The sequence below is a fragment of the Pseudopodoces humilis genome, chromosome 3, assembly GCF_049639895.1.
Source record: "Pseudopodoces humilis isolate 2021_Gansu_Grassland_sample_001 chromosome 3, ASM4963989v1, whole genome shotgun sequence".
Lineage (NCBI taxonomy): Eukaryota > Metazoa > Chordata > Aves > Passeriformes > Paridae > Pseudopodoces > Pseudopodoces humilis.
In genome coordinates, this window is record NC_142202.1 from 24,943,307 (window position 1) to 24,965,833 (window position 22,527).

Here is a 22,527-nt window from a genome sequence, read left to right on the forward strand (position 1 = left end):
CTTTAAATTCAGCATTATAAATAATCTTTATTTAGTTTTGTTTAAAAACTCTTTTCCTGTAAGTATGTAATATTAGAAAATAGCTCCTTTCAAAAAGGAGTTTGAAAGCTTCATTGTGTTTTGGCGCTCGGGTGTTTTGAGCTACTTTGTCATAGGAATAATCCCTTAAAATGCAAGCTGTTACAATTTCTTTTGGTTTTAATTTAGATATAAATGAGTTGTGAATTCTGGTCACTTGTCTTAATGCCATAAAGAAGGCAGAAATTTAAGGATGTAAACAACTGCATCATACTACAGCACAGAATACAACAGCTGAATCGCCTTTATAGAAGTAATGTCCACTTTATAAAATCCTTGGCTGCTACTATAAACAGCTGAGGAAAACTTTCTATTCTTAAAAAAAAAGCAGCACCAATATACTACATACTCATAATAGCAACATTAATGTGTTCATTTATCAAGGGGTTTTGAGAAACGATTTAGCAAGATGGCATTTTTTATTCCCTCTCAAAATCAGTCTTAATCTTAGACAACTCCTTTCTTTAAAGAAAAGTGTTACAATTTAGGACTGAAATATATTTTTATGTTGGCCATATGATCCAGAGACAAGATTTAGCAAGAATATCAGTACTCCAAGGCTATAACAAATACTTCTTGAATTAAGGTTGTCATAAAATCATGAAAATAATTTATTTATTTATTTAAGCACATCATCATTAAATGGACAATAAAACTGCTTTTTATATAGCATACTATCACGAGGATATGCAATATTTTTCAAGCAAGAGTTTTTGTGAATTCAGCATTTCTAGCTATCAAGATATATGTGCAGGAAAAAGGACTGAAGTTATCAAATACATTGAAACTTGTCCAGAAGTTTTCCTCATAATAAAAAAAGAAACCTTCCTAAAAACAGGCTATGTAAGAAAATCCAAATTTATAGAAGATATGCAGCAAGCATTAATTATTTGCATTTACTTCAATACCCCTTTTTCCAATGAAACTTATTATCTTCTCCCTAAAGGTAAAACAAAAGCAACCCAGGAAATGCTATAGAAATTAAGGAGTAAGAATATCCTTTTACTTTGACAACCACTGACTAGCTGCTATAAAAGACACTTCTTCAATACCTCCCATTCCTACTATTAAAGTCTACAAATTAGACTTCTTACCTTTTGGAACAGAAAATATTTCTGCTATTGATTCCAAAATACTTAGTGCAGAAAACCTGGTTGGGTGTGATGAACCAGGAAACAATACCTCAAAAAGTCTGGCACATACAGATGACATGAAATCCTTGGGGGGAAAAAAAAATAAAAATCACAACAAAAAAAATTAAGACCATTTACTTGCTGCCCTACAAAAGCCTGAGTAACTGAATTCAGCACATTCTGCTTTACCCCAAAAATTATGACCTTACAGTTAATTTTGGAAAAATAGAAGGCCAACATTCACAGTACAGACATAATTTCTTAAGAGTACATTGAAGGCTGGACAATCATTTGAGTTTTTAAATATAACAGTTTCCCTTCCCCACCCCCTAAAAAAAAGACAGCCGTTGTATCAAATCGGGAAAATTAGCTGACCAAGAAAAGCAGAACTTAAGGAACAGATTGACACAAAGATACTGATGATGTGAGCATTTAAATAGGATAAAAAGGACAAATACAAAAGAACTCTTCATGCTAAAGCTCTTGTCATTTATTCTCTCACTCACTATTATTCTGGAGACCTAGAAGACTGAAGCTCAGCTGATCTCTATTTTAAGCCCAAGCAACATACATCATTTAAAGCTCACTACTAAATGGCCAACACATGACAGGACATTTACCCAACTGTTTTATTTTGATTGAGGGTACCTCCCCAGCCATTCCTCTCCTGCTGTTTCAATGCACATCACAGAGCAATCTCTCAAAATAACCTTTATTGCTTTTGAACAAAATTTACCTTAAAGACATCCTCCAAATACCAATGGGCATTCAGTTCATCAACAACAATGTATTTAGTCAAACTTGCAGAAGTGCATCACAGTGGACAAGCTCCTCACCACTGTTTGCCTTTACAGATTTTTTCCCTCTGCATTGCACTATTGCCCAACATGCACACAGAGCCCAACTTACCCAGTGGTGTTCAGGAACAACCTCAGAAATCCCATCCCACCTCTATTACCTGCATCTCTAGCAGTCCACTTACTTTGTATTGCTGCAAAATCCTCAAAGGAGGCACTTTAGCTGAGTTCTCAACTAACTCTTGCTTGGTTTTATTTTGCTCCAATTTATAAAGCACTTGAGAACTTTCTTGTATCCTGCAAAATAACTTTTAAAAGAAAACATAGGTGAGACAAGAATCATTGACAGTGAAATAAGGGAAAGGCAGATTTTCAGCTTATTTTCCAAATCCCACTGCTTGTAAATTTTAGGAAGTTTGCATACAATACAGCATAACACAGATCCTTCCCTCTCCATTCCAAACCCAAGGTTTTGCTTCCCATCTCTCTTGTGACCAACTTTCTCTCGCCTCCCTCTACACCTCCAACACCTTCTTCCACCTCCCTCCTTGAATTCATGCCAAGCCCTCTCCTCCTACCTCATTTTCTGTGGAACTCTGTTCATCTATTAAAAAACTCAACACAGATAATTTCTACAGCCTCAGTGTCTCTTAGTTTGACTCACTTCAAAAGTGCTTCCTCCACCTCTTTTACTACCCATAAGTAATATTTCCTTTCTTACCACACTCCCATCTAGCACTGCTTTTCCATCTCATGTTCCTCAGTCTGCACTAGGTATGAAAGGTAAGAGATGCAATTTCACTTGTTTTTGCCAAACTGACTCCCTTATTCTTTCCCCCCTTCTCAAATTATTTTCTCCTTACACACTGCCTTTTTTTGCCATAAACACCTTCCAAGATGTTCTTTATATATATATAGCTCCTCATTTTATCCCCATCATTCTACCATGAGCTACATGTTTCTGGTCAGGTTTCTGAGGGTGATGAAGTGACTGAATTTGCTTGAGGTGTGACAAGTTCATGTAAGCACAGTCTTGGGCCCCAGCAAAGGCAACACAAGGTTCACTGCTGACTCCAGGGCACACTGCTTTGCTATTAGCAAAGTGTGCAGGTCAAGCAACACACATCACCATCCATGAAGTTGTTACCGTGCCTCTGCCACTTCATATTTTGTTTAAGCCATCCTTGCCTGTGATGACTTAACATCATTCAGCTGGGTAATACATAAAGAACATTCCTGGTCTCATAGCTTCTACTCTCTCCAATGGGCAACTTCATAACATACTCTTTATTTCTATTTACATGGTGTTATAACTAACGTAAGAAGCACATTAGACATTGCTCATAGTTTGAAATTACCTTTCTCAGCAGAGAAACGATCTGTTGCCTTATGGAAGGAGATTGGTTGTTCAAGTTGTACATCATAAAAAATTGAATTAGTTTCATTTCCTCCAGAGACACAATTTCTGTAGTACGATGGGTTTCACAAAGTAACCCTAAAGCATCAATACAAACCTGAAAGATATGTACAAGTTCACCACAAGAGAGTTATTGACAACTATGATGACACCTTTAATACAACACTAACACAATAATCATGATCAAAGCAATTATTATAATTTAAAGGATACATAAACAGCTGTTCCTTTACCTGGCTGTGCTGATGAACCAGACCCTGTTTTATACACTCAGTGGATACAAGACCACTGCTCATGATATTTGAAAGTTCCAGATGTCCATGAGCCCTGGCTGTTCTCAAGCATGCCATTAATGCTCCAAGAGCTCCTCTAGTACTGCAAGAGCCTAAAGAAAATGAAAACCAGTAATAATTACTGTTTGATTAACACAAGAAATGTACTATTTGCAGTGCTTGTCAGAAACCCCCAATACTTTCAAACACATGACCCGCCCCCTTTGATTTCTACTCCATAAATCCCAAAAGACAGCGCTGCTATAGATTAAACAGGTTCTAAATCATCTGGTTCCCGAAAAGCTTAATCTCAAATATGTCATATGAAAAAAAAGACTCTGCAAGGGCTCACAAGCCATTATGTTAGAGTCACACTAAATTACTTTAAAACAAGAGAATCATAAATCTTGGATCAACATATTTACGAGAATAAACAATCTGTTACTGGACACACCTGTGTAAGAAATAAAAGAAAACTAGAAGGAGAAAATACAGAAATTTAACAAACCCTGGTAAAGAGAACCAAAAGGTATCCAAAGAAGGATTTTGCTTACAGCATGAAGTCACACATATGATTATTATAACGTTCACCTTAAAATACTAATTGCAATAATAACCACCTGGATTTTTTCTCCCAAATCAATTCTAACAGTAATAATTAGACCAGAAATCACACAGCTAAGTTTGTTGTTTTGTTTTTCAATCAAATCATAATTACAAATACAAAGTTTATTTTCTTACCCAGGTTAGCATCTGCAGAGGCCTGAAGAATTCTTATCATGTAGCTCAGACTGTCAGGGTTACATTTGAGCAGTTTTGGTAAATAGTAATCTATTATATAAGTAGTTTGGTCATGGTTCCCTTCACACAGTATTACCAGAAGAGGAGAAACCCAGATGTTATGCCACTGGTCAATCCAGGTGCCTTCCTGAAAACTCAAAGTAAAATGGGCCTTGTGATTTGTAAACATGGTTTCCAGAAGATCACTAGCATAAGGCGCAAGAGACTGATCACTCATCACATCCAAGATTTGTACTGGAATTGTTCTGTCCAATTGCAGTATATTTTCAGTGCCCACACACTCTACCAGACAGCCAAGAGAAGCATATTTCCCTTTTACATGCCAATCCAAGCTCAATAAATGCTTTATCAGCCTTGCAAAGAACGGGTCTGATTTTCCATTAGATCCAGCAATGGTGGTTTGGTGTAACTGAAGAAGATTCTTGAAAATCAATTTGGTTTGGTGTCTGATGGCATCCAGAGGGTGGTCCCAGTGTGTATAAATGTATTCCAGCAGCTTCCCAATTACATCAGAGCTCCCATTAAGTTTGATTTTAAGATCTGGAGAGCCTGGAACAAGGGCAGCCAGTGCTGAATTAGTCCAAATAGCAAGGATTCTAGACAAAGATGTTGCCATACTGGATTCTTTTAACCTTTTAAAAAGAACAAACACAAAAAACCAGTTCACTATCTCCATTGATCATTATTTTAAAAGAACAGATTTTGTATTTCAGAATAACTATTCACCACATTCACCTTACATGAAAACAGGTTAGGAGACACAAGCCATTCATGGAGGAAAAAGAATGAACACAAAAGTGATCAAATGATGTTGATCATGCAAGCACATGCTTAGTTACCTGATGTGCTTTTAAGTGGTTGTACCTAAACCCCTAACAATGGGGAAAAGAAACCATAATAAAACAAAAAAATAAAAACTACTGTGCACCTGCTAACATTTGAGGAGCATTATGTTGTTGCACACTTCTTGAAAACAAAAGGAAAAACTTTTCATTGCCATACAGAACCATAAAAACTGAGTATCCTATGTGCAAAAACAAAATCACAAAACAGATCTCCAAGGCACAATCAAAGGTTGAAATGAATACATGTTTTGTTTCTCCAACCCAACAGTGGTGGTGGGTCCCTAAATGCAAGCAGCCAGAAAAAAAAAACTAAAACTCATCTCACTTCAAGCATTCCACCCACTGGCACACTTTGCTTTCCTCTAAACTTTAAAAAGAAAAGGACATGATGTCCTGAAACTGAAGTTTATCTGTCTGCCTAAGAACTGATACTGACACATAAAGGAATTGATAAATTACAATTTATCCCATTCATGTTAGAAAACAAAATTTTAGCATGCAAGAAAAAAACTGAAACTTAGAACTACATATGTAACATCATTATATTTTTCAAATTTATAGAGTTTTTATGAATATATTAAAAAGACTGCATGATCTGTGGCAAAACCTAGTATCATTACACTCAAAATATCAGAGATATTCCACCAGGACCACAGGGGTCATGCAAAAACAGAACTAAAAAGATAAACCTCTCCTCCCAAACATGAAACAACACAGTTTAAAACAGAAACTTACTCTGAACTCAAAGACAACAAGACTGATGCAATATCTAACAATAGTTTCTCTCCATTTTCACCCATGCTGCCATTTTTCCAATCCAGCATAGCCAGTGCTCCATGGCAAAGGAAGAGCAGGACCGAGTCCGGGAGTTCTGCCGTGCACAGAACCCCACAGTTCCCCACGAACCACGCTGGCACACTTGAGTGTTCCACTGTCCCAAGGAGCAAGTCACTGATCTGGAACACCAAAAGCATACCCATTACAGCACCTCAGCACGGCAGAAACCTGTTTTGTGCATGGCTTAGAAAATCTGAAGAGATTTCTTGTCAATAGTGTTTATCAAATTCAAAACCCAAGTCTTATTACCTCATATAGCAAGGAGAGAAAAAAGGATTATACCTCAGCTAAGGACTGATGGAGAGGCTGGCAAGCCATGGTATCTGCATCAGCACAGCCTCCAGACAATAGAGACAATACCAATAGAACAGGATAACACCATGATATTGCACCATCTTCAGCCTAGAAATACACTTACCAATGAAGGTAATGCCTCAACTGGTTCATACATAGCTCTGGTAAAGAGAATAACAGCCAGTCCTGAGGTAGTCTGAACAGTCTGCAGGAGTGTTGCTACACAGCAGAAATATTTTACATTAGAATACAGCAAATACCGTGTGCTAGAACTATGTAGCAAAATTAAGATGGTATTGAATTTTTCTGGACTACTTGTATCATCACAAATCTGTAATGTCCACTTGGATAACAAATATTAATAACTTTATCCTCCAGTGTAATAACAAACTGCTAATATCTTCAACAGAAGAAAACACAGGACTGACCACTAAAGCAAGGAGGGCTGTGGCAGAGACTACTAATGCATGCTAAATTCTACTATATAAAAACATCTGTATGAGAAGAAAACATTACTTATGGTGTGTCTATGAACAGCATATTTCATAGAGGTGTACATATTTCTGGCAAGCACAGACATTTGGTGACTCAAAAGTATTTACTATTAGTAACAACATTAATCTTGGTTTTTGTAGTGGGACAAGTTAAACTGTACACTAAAACTGCAATCTACAAATCATAGCTCACCAAAAAAACAACTACTGTTCCCATTTACATTAATCTCAGTAGTTCAGTTTCCATGCAAGCAAAACTAAGTTTTTATACTTAGAGGTTGTTTACTACAAAGACAAGTTAATAAAAATATTAGGGTTTGAATGTTACTGAACTTACCATCCATTAGGAAGTTTGTGGAACTTTTCAGTAAACTACACATACTTTGCCAAACAAAAGATTCACTGTGTTTCCAAAGACTTCCCTGGATATTTTCGTGAAATTTTTGGATAAGCATCATTGAAACTTTAATGGCTATCAGTAAATCGTACATCAGCTGAGTCTGAACAATACGATTTCCATGATTCTTTCTGTGGGAAAAAAAAAATAAAAACTAGGAGAGACAAGCAAGCACACAAAAAGCAAATTAAAACCATTCTTCACCATCCCCAGAAAACCATATTCCGTCAACTTTAGATAGAATTACTGGTAAAAACTAATTTATTGCTTGAGCTGATCGGATATGTAACTACAGGAAAGAAGCAGACTCAAGGGCAGTTTATTAAAATGAAGTTAACAAACAAAAACAACAAATTCTGCTACATTTTCTGCAGGCTCCTGTGACAAACTTTGATTCATGTGATCCTGCCTGAGCAGAGCTGAATTTTTCCAGAAACCTTCCAAAAGGGCCAACAGAATGCAGTGCTGCTCTTTTCTAATTTTTCAAGTAGTTCCTCCAAGTATGAAGGATATTTCTATGCTTTGACTTTCTTCTAACATGAAGACAGAAAACATGTGAACTTTCAGTGCACAGAACACTTGATTAAGCACCCTTCTCCTCTCGGTACAGAATGAGACAACAGCGAGGAAGCCTCACTTTATGAATTGCTGGAAAATGTCAACACGTTTAATTCAACACTGAATTAAACACTCATGGAACATGAAAGAGTTTTACTCTACCTGAATTTCACATCTATTAATTACACTGTTCAGTCACAATTCAGATAGCAAAACCTTAACTCAGAGGCCTCCCTTAGCAGCAGCTCTAACAGTACCAGCACCATACCTCTCTTATATTATCATATTGCCACAAAAGAGAAGAAACAAATCAGTTTTAATTTAAAATCTACATCACTGTAAAGTGCTATTCCCATCTTTCATCAGTGTATGGCTACCAAAGTGATATGTCAAACCAAATCAAATTATCTTGCAAGAGTGAAATAAAACCAGATATAAAACACTTGCCTGTTTTCTTCCTGTATGTCAAGCAGCAACTTCTGCAGAAACTGAAGAACTAGTGAAAATAATTATAGTATAAATTTACTTACAAGAGAAATACAACAGAAAATTTCCAGCAAAGCAATTAAACATACATCTCAACACATCACACATACCCAGGGTACAATGAATAGCTACCCATACAGTGGTGATTTTTCCATTCCACCAACAAATTAAACTGGTATTTCAGTATAGACAAACACAAGCAATGCTAAAACAAAATCTCAGGTTGTTTTGCAACAACCTGGTACAAAACAAGTTTCCAACGCGCTTGGCCTAATATTGACTCTCCCTGCCGTAATTGCTCTCTGGTACTCAGATTTGTATCAGGGTTGCCAAGTAAAGCAAAACTGACCCTGGGAAATAAAAGGTTTAATTAAAAGTCCTGTCTTTCACAAAAAAGTACCACAGAAGGATACTAGTTTATTGAAAATTAACCAGGAGGAAATCAGATCTGATAGATCTTTATGCCTACTTCATGTCACTTCACACACACCCCTCCCCCAATAGCCTGCAGTGAAGCATATTTTACCATAAATATGACTTTACCTTCTTCAAACAGGTTCTTAATACAGGCTCTACCTAGGGGAAAGAAAATACATTCTAATTACTGAGTTCTAGCCAGCACTGTCTATTTTACACAACAGCAAACATTACTATCAGCTGTGCCACCAGTGCTGAGCAAGTTTAAACAGAAGACATCCGATGTCACTGTACCTAAGCTGAAGTCCTCCATACAGGAAGCAAGATTGTCCAGTACTTTTCTGTACAAATACACATCTGTGGTTTTCAGTTCTTCCCGAAGGCAGCACACAAAGCTTTGCACAGCTGACATCATCAAATGTCCAGGAAGACCATTCAGTGAACTGCAACGTGAAGAAGCAGCACATTCAGTTTGGTTTTCCTGAGGTGGTATAACATCCGCTGCACCAAAATCCATGTCAGCTAAAACTCAAATAAACAAACAGATGTTTCTTCCTGCATGAAAACATCATCTGTTTTAAAATTATCATGCACATTCTCAGTTTGCAGCTAGAAAACCTGTCAGAGGGGTGCACAGCTTTGGGGTGACTGGTGGCAACCAAATCCAGGATGGAAACCCTGCATCTCAGTGGGACAATGAATGTTTTCAGACAAAGAAAGGAAGGCATCTCAGCACCAGATCTTAAAAAATGGTAAGGTCATAATCAACTCACTAAAGAAATACAGCAATAATTGTGCAATTAAAAAAAATTGCAATAAAAATAGACACAAGAAACCACAATTTATTAGGATTCCTCTGAACCATCTTCTCTTGACAAAGCTGAAATTTTGTGTTCTAAATTTCTATTCCAACATAGAATTTTAAAGTTCGAACTGCTACTTACACACTATGTTGTCTTTCCAATAATGAAATAGGCCAAAACAATGCTTCACTTTGAAGTTATTTATCCAATGATATGTTATTTATAATTAAGATTTTTAACTTAGAAAAACAGTATATATGTACATATTAAGTACTGTAAATTTTCAGTAATTAAGTTGCAGCAATTTATAGTGAATGACAAATTACTGACTTCCAGATAAGGAAAGCGTTTAAAAAAAAATAAAGGCTAACTGCTCAATCTTTTACCTTGTTAATACTTTTTTCAAAGGATTCTTTGCACTCAGTGAAAAATAAGTCTCTCCCAAAACATCCAAACAAGCTTTAACCATGGGATCACCTGCAGAGTTCTCATCCATCTGTTTCACCAATGGCATCATCTATAACCAAAAGAACACACAATGAACAAAAAACTCTGGATATACCATTTTTGACAGTGGCAAATTTCCCTCTCATCCAAGCACACGGTGCAAAACTGTCCTCTCTTTACCATTTCCCCTTGAGTTTCAAGCTCAAATAATGTTCCAAGAACACCCCTAAAAACAAACAAAAAAAATCTATACAAAATAGGTAACAGTGTCACTTGCCTTCCACCATTTTCAGTAACTGTGGCCCTTGCTAATTAAGTACTAAAACATTTCTACCTGAGATGCTTTTTCTGTGTTTCCAGGAACATACAAAACATTAGAAGTTTATCTTACAGCTGTATTTGCAGTACACAGTACACAGGACACACTCTCAGTTACCAAAAGTCACACCAATAACAGTGAAACCATACCTGTTTAATACACTGGATCTGCTGGATGCCATTTCTCAGTTGTGCACAGTGCAAAAGCAGAGATGCCAGATTATGCTCTTCAGCCTTTGAAAATCCTACATTTGGAAGAACAGGATCTTTTTATAAAGTAATTACAATAAGCAGTATAAATAACACAATCTATAAAAAGAAGAAATGACTGCTTGATTCTTAGGGTTTCTCCAGTTCCAATAAACCCATTGCTGCCACAAACCCTTAAGTCATGTAACAACTCCTTAAAACACATTTTTTTTTCCTTAACAAATGTAAAAAAATCAGTTTCACTGGAACACAATAGTAAGGGACCTCTGGGGGTCATCTGGTCCAACCCCACAGACAAATAGGGTCACCTATATGCACAGAACCATGGCCAGCTGGCTTTGGAATACCACCTCCAAAGCTGGAGACTCCCCGACTGCCCTGCTGAAGCTGTGCCAGCCCTCAGGCACCCTCACAGTACAAAAGATGTTTAGAGGGAATCTTTAGTGTTCCAGTTTCAGCCCATGCCTTCCTGTCCTATCATTATTCAGCACAGGAAAAATACTGGCTCTGCCTCCTTTATGTCCTCCCTTCAGGATTTCCTACACATTACTAACGTCCCCCTGAGCCCTCTCTTCACCAGGCCAAAGAGCCCCAGCTCTCTCAGCCTTTCCTCATATGAGGGATGCTCCAGGCCCTTCATCATCTTAGCCCTTAGCTGAAGTCTCTCCTACATGTCCATACTACTCTTGTACTGGGGAGCCAAGAACTGGATGCAGCAATCCAAGTGGGACCTCACCAGTTCCCCCTCACAGTAATTTTAGCATGCAAATCTTGTATTACTTTGTTTTGGGTTTCTTACAGTAGTAATACTGTAACAGTACCACTGGAAGTTTCTCTCATCAAACCATAAAAAAAAACCACTAATGAAAACACCATTTGAACAGTAGCTTTAAAACAAATTAACTACAGAAAACACAAAGACTGGGAAAACGACCTCCAGAGAACCCTTGCAACCTCAATCATTCTGTGACTTTTGGAAATTCAGTGTTACCCCACATATTAAGGCTAACACATCAGATATCACTGAATTACAGGCCTGCAAGTAGGATTACAAGTAGTACCTTCACACCACAGATAAAACAAAGTGTTTTCAAACTAAAGTCACAGTGTTCTAAAGGATTTTTTTTTGACTCTGACAAGAAGTTATTGAAGTTATTGTCATTACAAAATAAAAACAAACCACAACAGAGCAAACACACTTAAAACTCACAAAGCAAAACCACTAGAAATAAAACTTAACAAGCAAAAAAAAACAGATCAATCTCAGTAACTACTCAAAGGCAAGAGAAATCACACATTAGTTCAGACAAAAACACCCTACTTACTCTGAAGTTTTTCAAGCTGATGATGATCAAGAAAGAATGCATCCACCTGAATTTCCTTCTTCTTCTTTAAAACCATTTTAGCAATTATGAAATGCCTGCTTAAAAAAAAACAACAAATGAAACAAAAAAATCAGAACAACAGGTCACATGGTTTTAAAAACAATTACAAACGTTTCCTAGAATAATGGTCTTTTCAGTGTCCTTTTTACTGCCTTGAAATAATGTTTCCTGCATTATCTGAGCAATTTTTCTTCGGGAAATAGTTCTCTTTGATTTTAACAACTTCAACTATTTCCAGCATATCATCCAAAATTCACCCAAACTTCACAATGCAAATGGAAGTAATAGCGAAGGGGAATTGCTGTACACAGGACATACTGTCTCACTAAAGTTTTCACTGCACTTGTTACATAGTGGGTGGCATGACCCTGGATCACCGTTTGGAAACATCATACAGAAGCAAGGAATTAATGATACAAAGCTTCCCTTGCTCAGTTTTACTGTTCAAAACTCATTCAGCTTGTATTAATGTCAAGTAAGAGCTATGCAGCAAACCGAACGGCTCTGCTATTATAGATGTTACAAATAGCAAGTACTTTTCCGAATGGCAATGGTGATTTAATACGCACTACAGTTTCACCGATTTGAAAGCGTGTTATCATGGAACAGCTGAGGTCGGGAGGGGGCCTTTGGAGCTCATTTAGGCCAACCTCCGGCCAAAGCTGGGCCGCCCATGTCCAGGTATCTTTCGAACGTTTCCAAGGATGGACACTCCAGCCTCTCTGGAACACCTGTGCCAATGCTCGGCCACCTTCACCCCACACCTAGCGCTTCTGATGGTTTCAGAGAACTTCCGTGTTCCAGTTGTACCCATGGCCCCCTGTCCTTCCACCGGGCACCACGGAATAGAGCCTGGCCACATCTTGTCTGCGCCTCCTCTCCACATACTCATTAACTCTGAGAAGCCCTCCATATCCCTTTTCCCGCCCCAGATGTGGCACCCGACGCGGCCGCCCCCAGCGCCTCCGGGCGGCCACGAGCAGAGCAGAGCCGGCCCGCCCGGCCTCAGAGGTGGCCGCCGCCGGGCCCCGCTGCCCGCGAGTGCTCCGCGCCCTCCCTGCCCGAACAACCCCGCGCCCAGGGCGGCACCGAGCGCACAGATGGACCCCGGGCCGGGCCACGCCGCCTCCACCTCAGGCACCCGCCCGGGGCCTCCGTCGCCGCGGCGGCAGCGCGGGCCTGGAGCACTGCGGCGCCCGCTTAGGGAAGCGGCTGACAAACAGAGCGTCACAGCAGCAGGCAAGGCAAGCACCGAGGGAACACCGCCCGCCCCTTACCCGAGCGGACCCTCACCGCGGTGCCGCGTCCCTTCCCGGTGCCGCCTCCCGCCCCACCACGTGCCGGCCGCCGCCAACCGCGGCGCTCCCCGCCCCCGGCCCGCGCCTCCAGGGGAACCGGCGCCGCCGCACGGCCGAGCGCCCGCACAGCCGCAGGTACTGCCGCCCTTCCCTGGCAAATACTTGTCCTAAGTAAAAGATAGACCAACGAGGGTCACCGAATCAGTTAAGCTGGAAAATGGCTCTGAGATCATCGCGTCCAACCTGTAACCGAACGTCACCATGTAAACAGACGCACGGCAACGAGTGCCACGTCCAGTCTTTCCTTAAACATCTCCAGGGATGGCGACTTCCCCACCTCCCTGAGCAGCCCATCCCAAGGTCTAACCTCCCTTTCTTTGAAGAAATTTTTCCTAACGTCCAACCTCAACCTCCCTGGCACAGCTTAAGGCTGTCCTCTTGTCCTGTCTTTAGTTGCCTGGGAGAAGGGGCCGACACCCGCCTGGCTGCAGCCTGCTTTCAGGCAGTTGCAGAGACTGAAAACGCCACCCCTGAATCTTCTGCTGGGTAAACAACTTTGTCTCCTTCAGCGGCTTCTCATAGGATGTGTGCTCCAGACCCTTGGCCAGTTCCATTGCCCTTCTCTGGACTCAGTCCAGAGTACTGGACTTCGTAAGACACGATTATCTTTCTTTAATTTAAATGTAGTCTCAACTCTGGAAAAATTGGTGGTAACTTTGATGTATCCCATGACGGTCTTAGCTTGTGTTTCTTGCTGAGCAGTTACTCTCCCTCCTCAGTTCCTGAATGTCCTCAGCAAATTGAAATGGATGCTGTGTCTTTCGGAGCATAATCTATGAGGTGCCTCTGCTGCACACAGTAGCTGGTTGGCCTCTCTCCAGAGCCAACTACATTTCAGAGCCAGAGGAAAATGCTGTTTTGTAACCAATGCAAATCAAGCTGCTCTAGTCACAAACCCTTCTCCTAAGGAGCAGAAAGAGGCGTGACTACATGCTTCACAAAAATCCAATAAACTTAATTTGAAAAGAGTGCTCCATTTGTTTCCTCATAACCATATCTCTTGATCCTTTTCAGCAGTCCCTAATTTGCCACGACTTCCGCGTTTTCTAAAATTGTAAAATTATGAACAAAACCCAGCTATTTTTTTTTAATATAAGCATTTATACATTAGTAAATTTTCAAGTATCTGAAAGGAGCCTACAAGAAAGATAGAGGTAGACTGTTTACAAGAGCATGTAGTGACAGGACAAGGGGAAATGGATTCAAACTAGAAGAGAATAGGTTTAGATTAGATATTAGGAAAATCTTCTTCCCTGTGAGGGTGGAAAGGCGCTGGAAAATGTTGACCAGAGAAGCTCTGGATGCCTCCTCCCTGCAAGTATTCAAGAGAGGTTGGATGGGGCTCTGAGCAACCTGGTCTAGTGGAAGGTGTCCTTGCCCATGGCAGGGGTAGGGTGGAACAAAATGATCTTTAAGGTCCCTTCCTACCCAAACCATTCAATAATTCTATTGATTTTTAGCCAGAAAGTATTTTTTTAAAATGTTTTTAACATCTATGTTTTGTGCCTTTCACAATCCTCCCAGATCCCATGTGAATATAATGTATGTAATAAATACAAAATTTGCAAGTGATACATTATCAAATGGGGACAGCCTTTCCTGAGTCTGTGAGCTGTTCCTAGCAAAGGTACAACTTCTGCACTCAGTGTGAAAATGGTTATTGCAAATGTGACTACTGTAAATGGGCAGCTCAACATAGAAGTCATGCTTCCATAAAGATACAAAAGCAACAATGTTTAGGTAAGGAAAAAGTGGAAAGCAAAACTCATTCCTTGCCAATTGACTTTCGCCTAGCAGTGATTTTAACAATTTAAAGCAGACAGAGGCCATTAGGGTCTCCTCAGGACTTTCAACAAACTTCTGGATCCCTTTTTAATACCAAAGATTCACAGTGTCTTCTGACTGTTGACATGGTAATGGCAAAAGGAGTTGGGAAAAGGTTTAATCACATACAAACATATAAAGAAAGTAATTTGAGTTTTTTGCTGTTGGTCCATTGAATTCTCCCTGTTTTGCATTCAGCCATTTCTAGGAAAGTGACAAAGTTATTTGGCACTATCTGTCCCTGTGAGCTGCTCTAAATGCTGGATTATCTTCAGCTCAAAGAGAGACTGAATGCTCTTAAGTAATTTAAACTTCTAAACAAATCAATTATCCTCATCCTCACTTAGTGCAAGCAAAGTCTCCAGCTTCTTCAGTTCAGTTCCTACATATTTTACATTCACTGTGATCCTCTTTCTACAGACTGGCCAGTTTCAGGAAACTTTTCTGAAGTTCCAGCTCTATGTATTCCAGCTCATTTTCCATAACACTATTCCCAGTAACTTCCTCCTTTCCAAAAGAGCTTTACTCTCCTCAAGTTTTTCCAGTTAGGGGAAACATCAGTGCCAGGGAGCTGTCAGGTAACACCTGAAGAATCCATATTTCCTAGTGCAGTGAAAGCAAAGAGGCATCTAGAGAAATGAAATGATAACATGCAACACCCACACACGTCAATTGCTCTGTTCTCTAAGAGCACCAAGTTTTCAGTACTCAAAACACCTTCCTCAGAACTAGCTCACACACCACTGCTCACCAGGCAGGAGTTATGAGACTTTGCTACCTTAAAAAGGTAAGTCACACTGTTTTCATAATATCTGATCTGCTGGTAAAGAGCAACAGACCGTTGAATTACTGATGCTGTGGCTGTGCTGTGCTGTGTTCCGCTGTGTGCCACAAATTTTGCAAGAGATAAAAAAAGCCTCGTAGCAGTAGAAATTGCTAAGGAAAGAATAAAAATCAAGCAAGAAAGCATCACTATGTTGCTGCACAAATACACCTACATTTCAAACACTGTGTGCAGAATGTGGTAGGACTGCCACAGGGGTGAGGTAGACTACGAAGGGTGGCCAAAGGTAGTGAGGGGCATCTCTCTGTGAAACCATTAAAGTGAATTCATAACTTCACTCCGTCAGAGAAAATGGAACATGACAGAAATTTTTAAGAACATTTTTCATTGCCACTGCAAAAATTTAGGGCATCAAGTGAAACAAGCAGGTGACATATCCAAAACCAAATTATTTTTTAAACCACAGAGATCATAATCTTAGGACATTTTGGATCTTGAAAATTATGTTTGGTCAAAAGCAACTGGACTGAATCATGAGAGAAAAAAAACAAACCAAGGAAAGTTTCAAATGACAAAACTGGCTCACGAAGTCCCTGAATTTCTAGTGAGTAGGACAGTATTCTGTGGTAATGACACTTCCCCAACCACTTCTGTTGTCTGAGGACAACAATCAAGTGAATGGGTACTGGACTGACTGACCAGGTACAGGCATTTTCACTGGGCTGTCTCAACATATTGCTGCACTTCATCAGAAGGGTTTTTTCTAAGCACTGAGTTGATGCTCACAAACTTTACAGTTTTGACAAATCAACATCCACCAGTGAAAATTCTCCTCCAAAGAAATAATCTAACCCACACTCAGAAACTTTAATGGTTAAGCTGTACATTCTAGCCCTCTTGAGCTATGCCAGTGCCAGTAAGTAGAATATTTTATATTTTAGGGTATTTTTTTTCAGATGGAGATGATTATATCATCATTTGTAAACTCTCAGATATTCATTATTTAGAGCAATATAGAATTTTACCACTCTGTGGCGCCAGATAATTAAAAAGAGGTTGAGGTTTTAAAGGGAAGCCATGGATCTTCTCAGAAAATGTAGTTTTCCTAAGTAAAAAAAGCCCTTATTAGTAACTGAAGTAACTCCAGATTCTTCCATCCATAGGTACCAAAGTACAAATACTAGACACTATTTAGATAAAATGACACTTTTCTGTCACTGAAAGACAAGTAATAGCCTTGAAATAGCAACGCTTTAAGTTATCTCATAATAATAATAATTGAATAGGAATGATCTTTCTCCCTTCCTCTCCTCCACTTAAATGATACCTTAAAAGTTTTCTGTCAAGAAAGATCAAGATACTTTTAATTAAATTAATTTCACCATCATCTGAAAATGATCCATTTATTTATATTACAGTTTTGTAGTTGCAACTAGTGTAAAAAATTGGAACCTTTTTCTCTATTGCAAGTCTCATATATATGTCACCTTTCAAAGAATCCACACAAAATGAACTTAAAGAAGACACTGTATGATCTAAGATTTTAGAACCACGAGATGTTTCCTGGCATATATCTCCAACTGTAGACACACATACCAATCTGAAATGCCTAAACTTTAACCTAAACTTAACCTAAACTTAGATGGTTGCAATATTTATCTAAGTGAGAAAACATCAGGAAAAGCTCCTTTTGTCATGAAGGGGTAAGGTCCTGGTCCAGCATGTCAGAATGATGTTCTACATATGCAGGAAAGTCTCATAACCCCAACATTTTACATTATAGTTGCAGATTTGGTGACAACTTGATCATCTCTGGAATGAAGCTGGTGGCATTTTCTGGATTAGCTTTCACACAGCAGAGTAGATGTTTTGCAATACAATGTTCATAATACTTTTTAACAAATTAGGGTTTTGTTTAACAAGACAACCAAGAACTTAGAACTTAGCTTCTTGCATTAAGTCAATTACAGACAGTAAAAAATCTGCAACATCTTCAGCATATGTGGAGGCTAATATTTAAAATTCGCATTATAGAGTGAAATATTTTATAATGTTCTGACTTTGGTTCCCTTCTGTAGGGAGCCAGCTAATAAATGATCACTCCGAAGTGCAAATACCAGGTCTTGCAATTTGTTCCTACAATGTACTGTGTATCAGGTTTTTTGCATTTTCTGCACATATTTTCAGGAATGTGTGCAGATTTATTACTGCTTGCATGTACCTTCCATCAGTAAGGAGGAAGAACTCTCTTCCTGAATCTGTGCTTACATGTACAATAGTCTTCTGTGTCCTTGCCGGGAAGATTTATGGCTTTCCTCCTTGCTTTCTATTTAAAAAATAAAGTTGTATTTTGTATTTTTGTGTTCTGTTCTATTCATCCCAGTTGTTCTACTTGTAATTCTATTTCCTTTAGTAATGGAACACAGATTCTAGCCACCTCTGCATACTTCACAGCTAAGGGCAGTTGAGAGAAAATCCTGAATATCCCCATTCCTTCTTCCAGAATATTTTTACAAGGCTCTTTCTGTATCAGTATAGAGAGCTCCATGACTGTAGAGCATTTTTATTACTTTGAGGGCAGTGAAAATATCAATCCACCAAACAAATTGAAAGAAACCCTCATTGAGCGAGCAGGCTTTGCTCTCCCTCTTGCGGTCCAAGCATGTCATTCCCGCAGCCTCCTCCAGCTCTGTCATTCTGAATTCAAAGGCTTTCCGCATGCTTGGGAGTATCCAGAGTGCGGGCGTGCCGCTGTTGAAGGAAACGATATGGACAAAGTTTTCATTGAACGCCAACGCTAAATCATTTTGTATTAGGAATCAGATTATTATTTTGATTATCTTGGATAAATCTTGTAATTCAAAGAAAATTGCAACTTACGTATTTTTAATGTAGCTTGAACACTCGAGACAGGAGGTATCGGGGGGAACACAATGCACTCCTTGCTATGCCATCAAGGGTGTTTTTAACACTTTTCAGCTACCAGTATTTAAAAAATACATGAAGCACTCAGGAAAGTACCAGCAAATGAAACAGCTTCAGTGAAGTTGTTTGGATACTCTAAGGTCACTGCAAGCGGGTGGAAAATTGGAGCCTGTACTGAACTGAATAGGAAAGAATGAAATTGTGTGTATAACCAGATGGGGAATATTTGAGCTTCTAAGACCTGGGTTTTTGGTTTGGGTTTTTGTTTTTTTTTTCCCCCCAGTAGAAAAAATTACACTTTAAATGACTAACAGATGAATGTGAAAAAGCAGTTTACTCTGCACACCTACATTATAAATAACCCCAGAGGAATGGTGCAGTGTGGTTTGTTTATGCACCAGAGAGATTTTGCCTCCATAAATCATAATCCAAACAAAGTAGAACGCCTGAATCTGAGTCCAAATGAACACGTGCATGACGAAGATTCCTCTATGTGCCAGGCAACACACTAATTACTTCTTCCAAATACTTTGTAATACTTCAGTCAGTCTTCTGGGAGAGACAGAGATGGATGATTACCCGAGATCTCAACTGTTTTCAGCCGGAGAGGACCAAGACGCAGCTGCCAGCACCACTCAGCAGCACATGCACCTGCTGCTTTATCCCGGCTGGAACACAATTTGCGTTCTTATCTATGGGATAGGGCAGCTCAGCGAGACCTATTTAGCCCGTAATATACCCAGCACTGCCCCGGGGACCGCACGGTTCCAACCCTCCAGTTTGTACTTGACAAATGACCTTTCACAAGACGTGTAATTTAAATTACAGTCAGCTCCAATGCCGGAGCCGAGGAACTGCAGAGTAAGAGACTGCTTCTTCCTAACATCGTGTCCGGAACTCAGAGGAAAAATTCCTAATTCACAAAGGAATTTTAAAAACGACGATGGGAAAGCGGTATGGGCAGGCCGTCTCTTCCTGGGACCCCTCCGCCAGCCTTGCCCTCGAAGCCCTCCAGCCGGATTCCATCGCCCTCCGTCCGGGCGCCCCACCCACCCCCCCTCCGGGACGCCGTCGGGGCCGGAGCAGGCGGGAAGGCGGCGGCCCCGGGAGTACATCCCGCGGGCAGGGCCATCCCGGGCAGGGCCATCCCGGGCAGGGCCCCCGGCTCCGGGCCGCTCCTCCCGCCGGCTGCCGGGGCCGCAGAGCCGCTCAAGCCCCGCCCGGGCGCCCCGCCGGGGGCGGCCCCGCTGCTCAGTGGCCGCCTCGGCCGTCCCCCAGGCGGCCGCGCCGCTCGCCGTGGGGATGGTGGGGCGGGCGCGGAGGGGCGCGGGCAGCGCCCCCAGCCCGGACGGCGCCCGGCGCGGCGAGCCACGGCCGGCCAGGTCTGACCTCCCTTTCCTTGCCCCCTTCCCTCCCTTCGCGAGCGGGGCCGGGCCGGGCTCGGCACCCGGCCCTTCCCGGCGGGGTGTCGCTCCCGGCGGCGGGACGGCCGGCGCGGTGCCCCGCGGGTGACACCGGCGGGCGGCGGGTGGCGGAGGGTGATGCTGTGTCAGATCACCGCGGGGTGTCGGGTCACGGCCAGACCCCGGGCTGTCCCCAGGCGGTGTCCCCGCGGCTGGGGACTGGCGTGCCTGACGTCCCGTGAGGTCCAGGCTCCGCTCGTCCCGTTGGCATTGCCGCTGCCGCATCCCTGCCGTCCTCCCAAACACAACAGAGCGAGAAGAACACAGCTCCCAAACAAACGTGCAAAATTACGATACTTTTGAGATACCTACACGGCTAGCTTTCAGAATTCAAGGAAATTGAAATGGTACGTAGTGTGGTGTCACACTGCGACTTAAAAATTGCTGTCCTCAGGAAAAGGACATAAAATTATCTTGCGTGCTCTAGTCTTGTTTGCTGCACGTATTTGACACTGGGAAGCCGAGCAGGCAGCAATGAGCTGGGAGGGGGCAGCCTGGGCCCTGAAATCGGGGGGTTGTGGGGGCCTGCGCCCGGGGCTGGAGTGGGCGAGCACTGACTGACTCTGTCACTTCACGGGAATCACCTCATCAATACCTAGGAGGGAGCAGAAAAAGCACTCATAAATCGGATTTTGAAGGAAGTTTTAAATAGCGCAGGCAGCAGTTTGTTTGAGCATAGAATTCTGCAAAATGAGTCAAGTGGAAAATAAAGTTACTAGTGTTTAGAGATGAGTAAGGGCCTTGGCCAGAAACAAACCTGAGAATGACTTTCTTGATTCCTACACAGATCCACTTTGTGTCTCATCATTTCCCTTCTCCAGTCCAATCCTTACGACACCAAAAATATTTATAAGTTCTGAGTTTGGGTGAAAAGATGGAAGAAAGGGACTTGAAATTCAGGAGGTATGGTCCAAATGCATTGAGGCCAGTAAACATTTTAGGATGGTGAAGGGAATCCACTATTGTACTGCACAGATCCATGCCTGTTGAAACAGAAGACCTTTCTAAACTTTCTCCAGCAGAGAAAGGACATTCAAAACATAGGGACAGAACATGAAGCGTTTAGTTAAGGTACTGCATCTTGTTAAAAACAGGAAAACACTGACAGTGTGATAAGAAATACGTAAAACTTTTTTAACACTCTTCAAAAAGGTAGAGCATTGTTCCCTCCCCCTGAAATGTATTTTGATGATTTCCAAGCAGACAGCAAAGAAAAGGAAATTATATCAATCTCTTCGAGGAGAATGTGACATTCTGACTTCTTGAAGCTAGAAAGAGGTTTATAAACTTAAAATATGAAAAAGACAAATTTAATCTTTCCAGACTTGTCAAACTTGTCTCAATTAATTTTTGATGACATAATTAGAACTTAAGGCTTTAATGTGCACTTTTTTAGTTTACTTTTCAAAAGATTTTACTTTTTAAGACTCAGGGGAAATGGAGGGCTTTGCGGTGGGAACGGGAGCAGGAAGAAGGGGCGGACTCTGTGTAGGTTTGAGTGCTGATTCAGAGTACTCTATTAAGCCAAGAGAAGATGAACTCATTTTTATCCTCCCTTGGGGAATCAGACAAGAAACAGGAAGTCATTGATTCTAAGTAAGATCATTCACTCTGCAATTGTAAACAGTGTATAATGTGCCTGTAAATATTTCCAGAGCCCATTGGCTTGTCGGAAAACACAAAGTAAATTATTACAATCTCTAGCAAACAACCCACAATAAAAAGAGTAATTTTCAATCTTTTTATCCATAATGTTTATGCAATGAAATATTAATGAGTTTGGACATTGAGAAACTACTTGGCTGGACACATTGTTCACTGCCAGAAATCCATCTACTCAAATGTTTTGTCTGTTGAAAGACAAACATTTTTACCTCCACCCTGTAATACTGCGTCCTAACAAAAAGCAAAAACTCTTTCATAACTTCACCCATTTGTGTTTTCACTGCCAAAAACACTGAAATATCCCACTGTTAACCAGATGTTGGCCTCATCCATTTCTGTCTTATGTAGCTGCAATTAGTTAAAAAGGAAAAACCTAAAATATCCTAAGTAGTCTAATAATATGTTGCTACTCCTCATTACTCGGGAGAGCAGAATCCAGATAAATCTGCAGCCGAAACTACTTCTTCCCTCCAAAACAGGAGAAGCTGCTGCTTGGCAGTGCCAGCTTCCCCCCTTGAA

At 40.8% G+C, this 22,527-nt stretch overlaps 2 protein-coding genes across 8 annotated transcripts in view; one reads left to right on the forward strand and one right to left on the reverse strand.

Annotated features, from left to right (window-relative positions):
* THADA (THADA armadillo repeat containing) overlaps nt 1-13,310 on the reverse strand; it is a 152,877-nt gene extending 139,567 nt beyond the window's left edge. For 3 of the 4 annotated variants that reach the window (XM_014252973.2, XM_088053505.1, XM_088053506.1), the window contains exons 1-15: nt 13,267-13,291; nt 11,930-12,024; nt 10,545-10,639; nt 10,016-10,146; nt 9,121-9,269; nt 8,953-8,985; nt 8,371-8,419; nt 7,306-7,496; nt 6,599-6,693; nt 6,079-6,299; nt 4,439-5,130; nt 3,659-3,810; nt 3,367-3,522; nt 2,194-2,316; nt 1,173-1,296 (exon numbers count right to left, since the gene is read on the reverse strand). In XM_014252973.2, the coding sequence (XP_014108448.2) occupies nt 1,173-1,296; nt 2,194-2,316; nt 3,367-3,522; nt 3,659-3,810; nt 4,439-5,130; nt 6,079-6,299; nt 6,599-6,693; nt 7,306-7,496; nt 8,371-8,419; nt 8,953-8,985; nt 9,121-9,269; nt 10,016-10,146; nt 10,545-10,639; nt 11,930-12,005 (2,287 nt within the window). In that variant the 5' untranslated portion in view covers nt 12,006-12,024; nt 13,267-13,291. Of the gene's footprint in view, nt 1-1,172; nt 1,297-2,193; nt 2,317-3,366; nt 3,523-3,658; nt 3,811-4,438; nt 5,131-6,078; nt 6,300-6,598; nt 6,694-7,305; nt 7,497-8,370; nt 8,420-8,952; nt 8,986-9,120; nt 9,270-10,015; nt 10,147-10,544; nt 10,640-11,929; nt 12,028-13,266 lie in introns of all 4 variants that reach the window. The other variant, XM_088053504.1, reaches the window with a different exon arrangement.
* Nucleotides 13,311-20,182: 6,872 nt separating this feature from the next.
* PLEKHH2 (pleckstrin homology, MyTH4 and FERM domain containing H2) overlaps nt 20,183-22,527 on the forward strand; it is a 55,880-nt gene continuing 53,535 nt past the window's right edge. For 2 of the 4 annotated variants that reach the window (XM_014252945.2, XM_014252946.2), the window contains exon 1: nt 20,232-20,262. Coding sequence is in view for 1 of the 4 variants with exons in the window: in XM_005523381.3 (XP_005523438.2) it covers nt 20,183-20,262 (80 nt within the window). In the remaining 3 variants the exon portion in view is untranslated. Of the gene's footprint in view, nt 20,263-20,624; nt 20,691-22,527 lie in introns of those variants that run through there. The other 2 variants (XM_005523381.3, XM_014252944.2) reach the window with 2 other exon arrangements.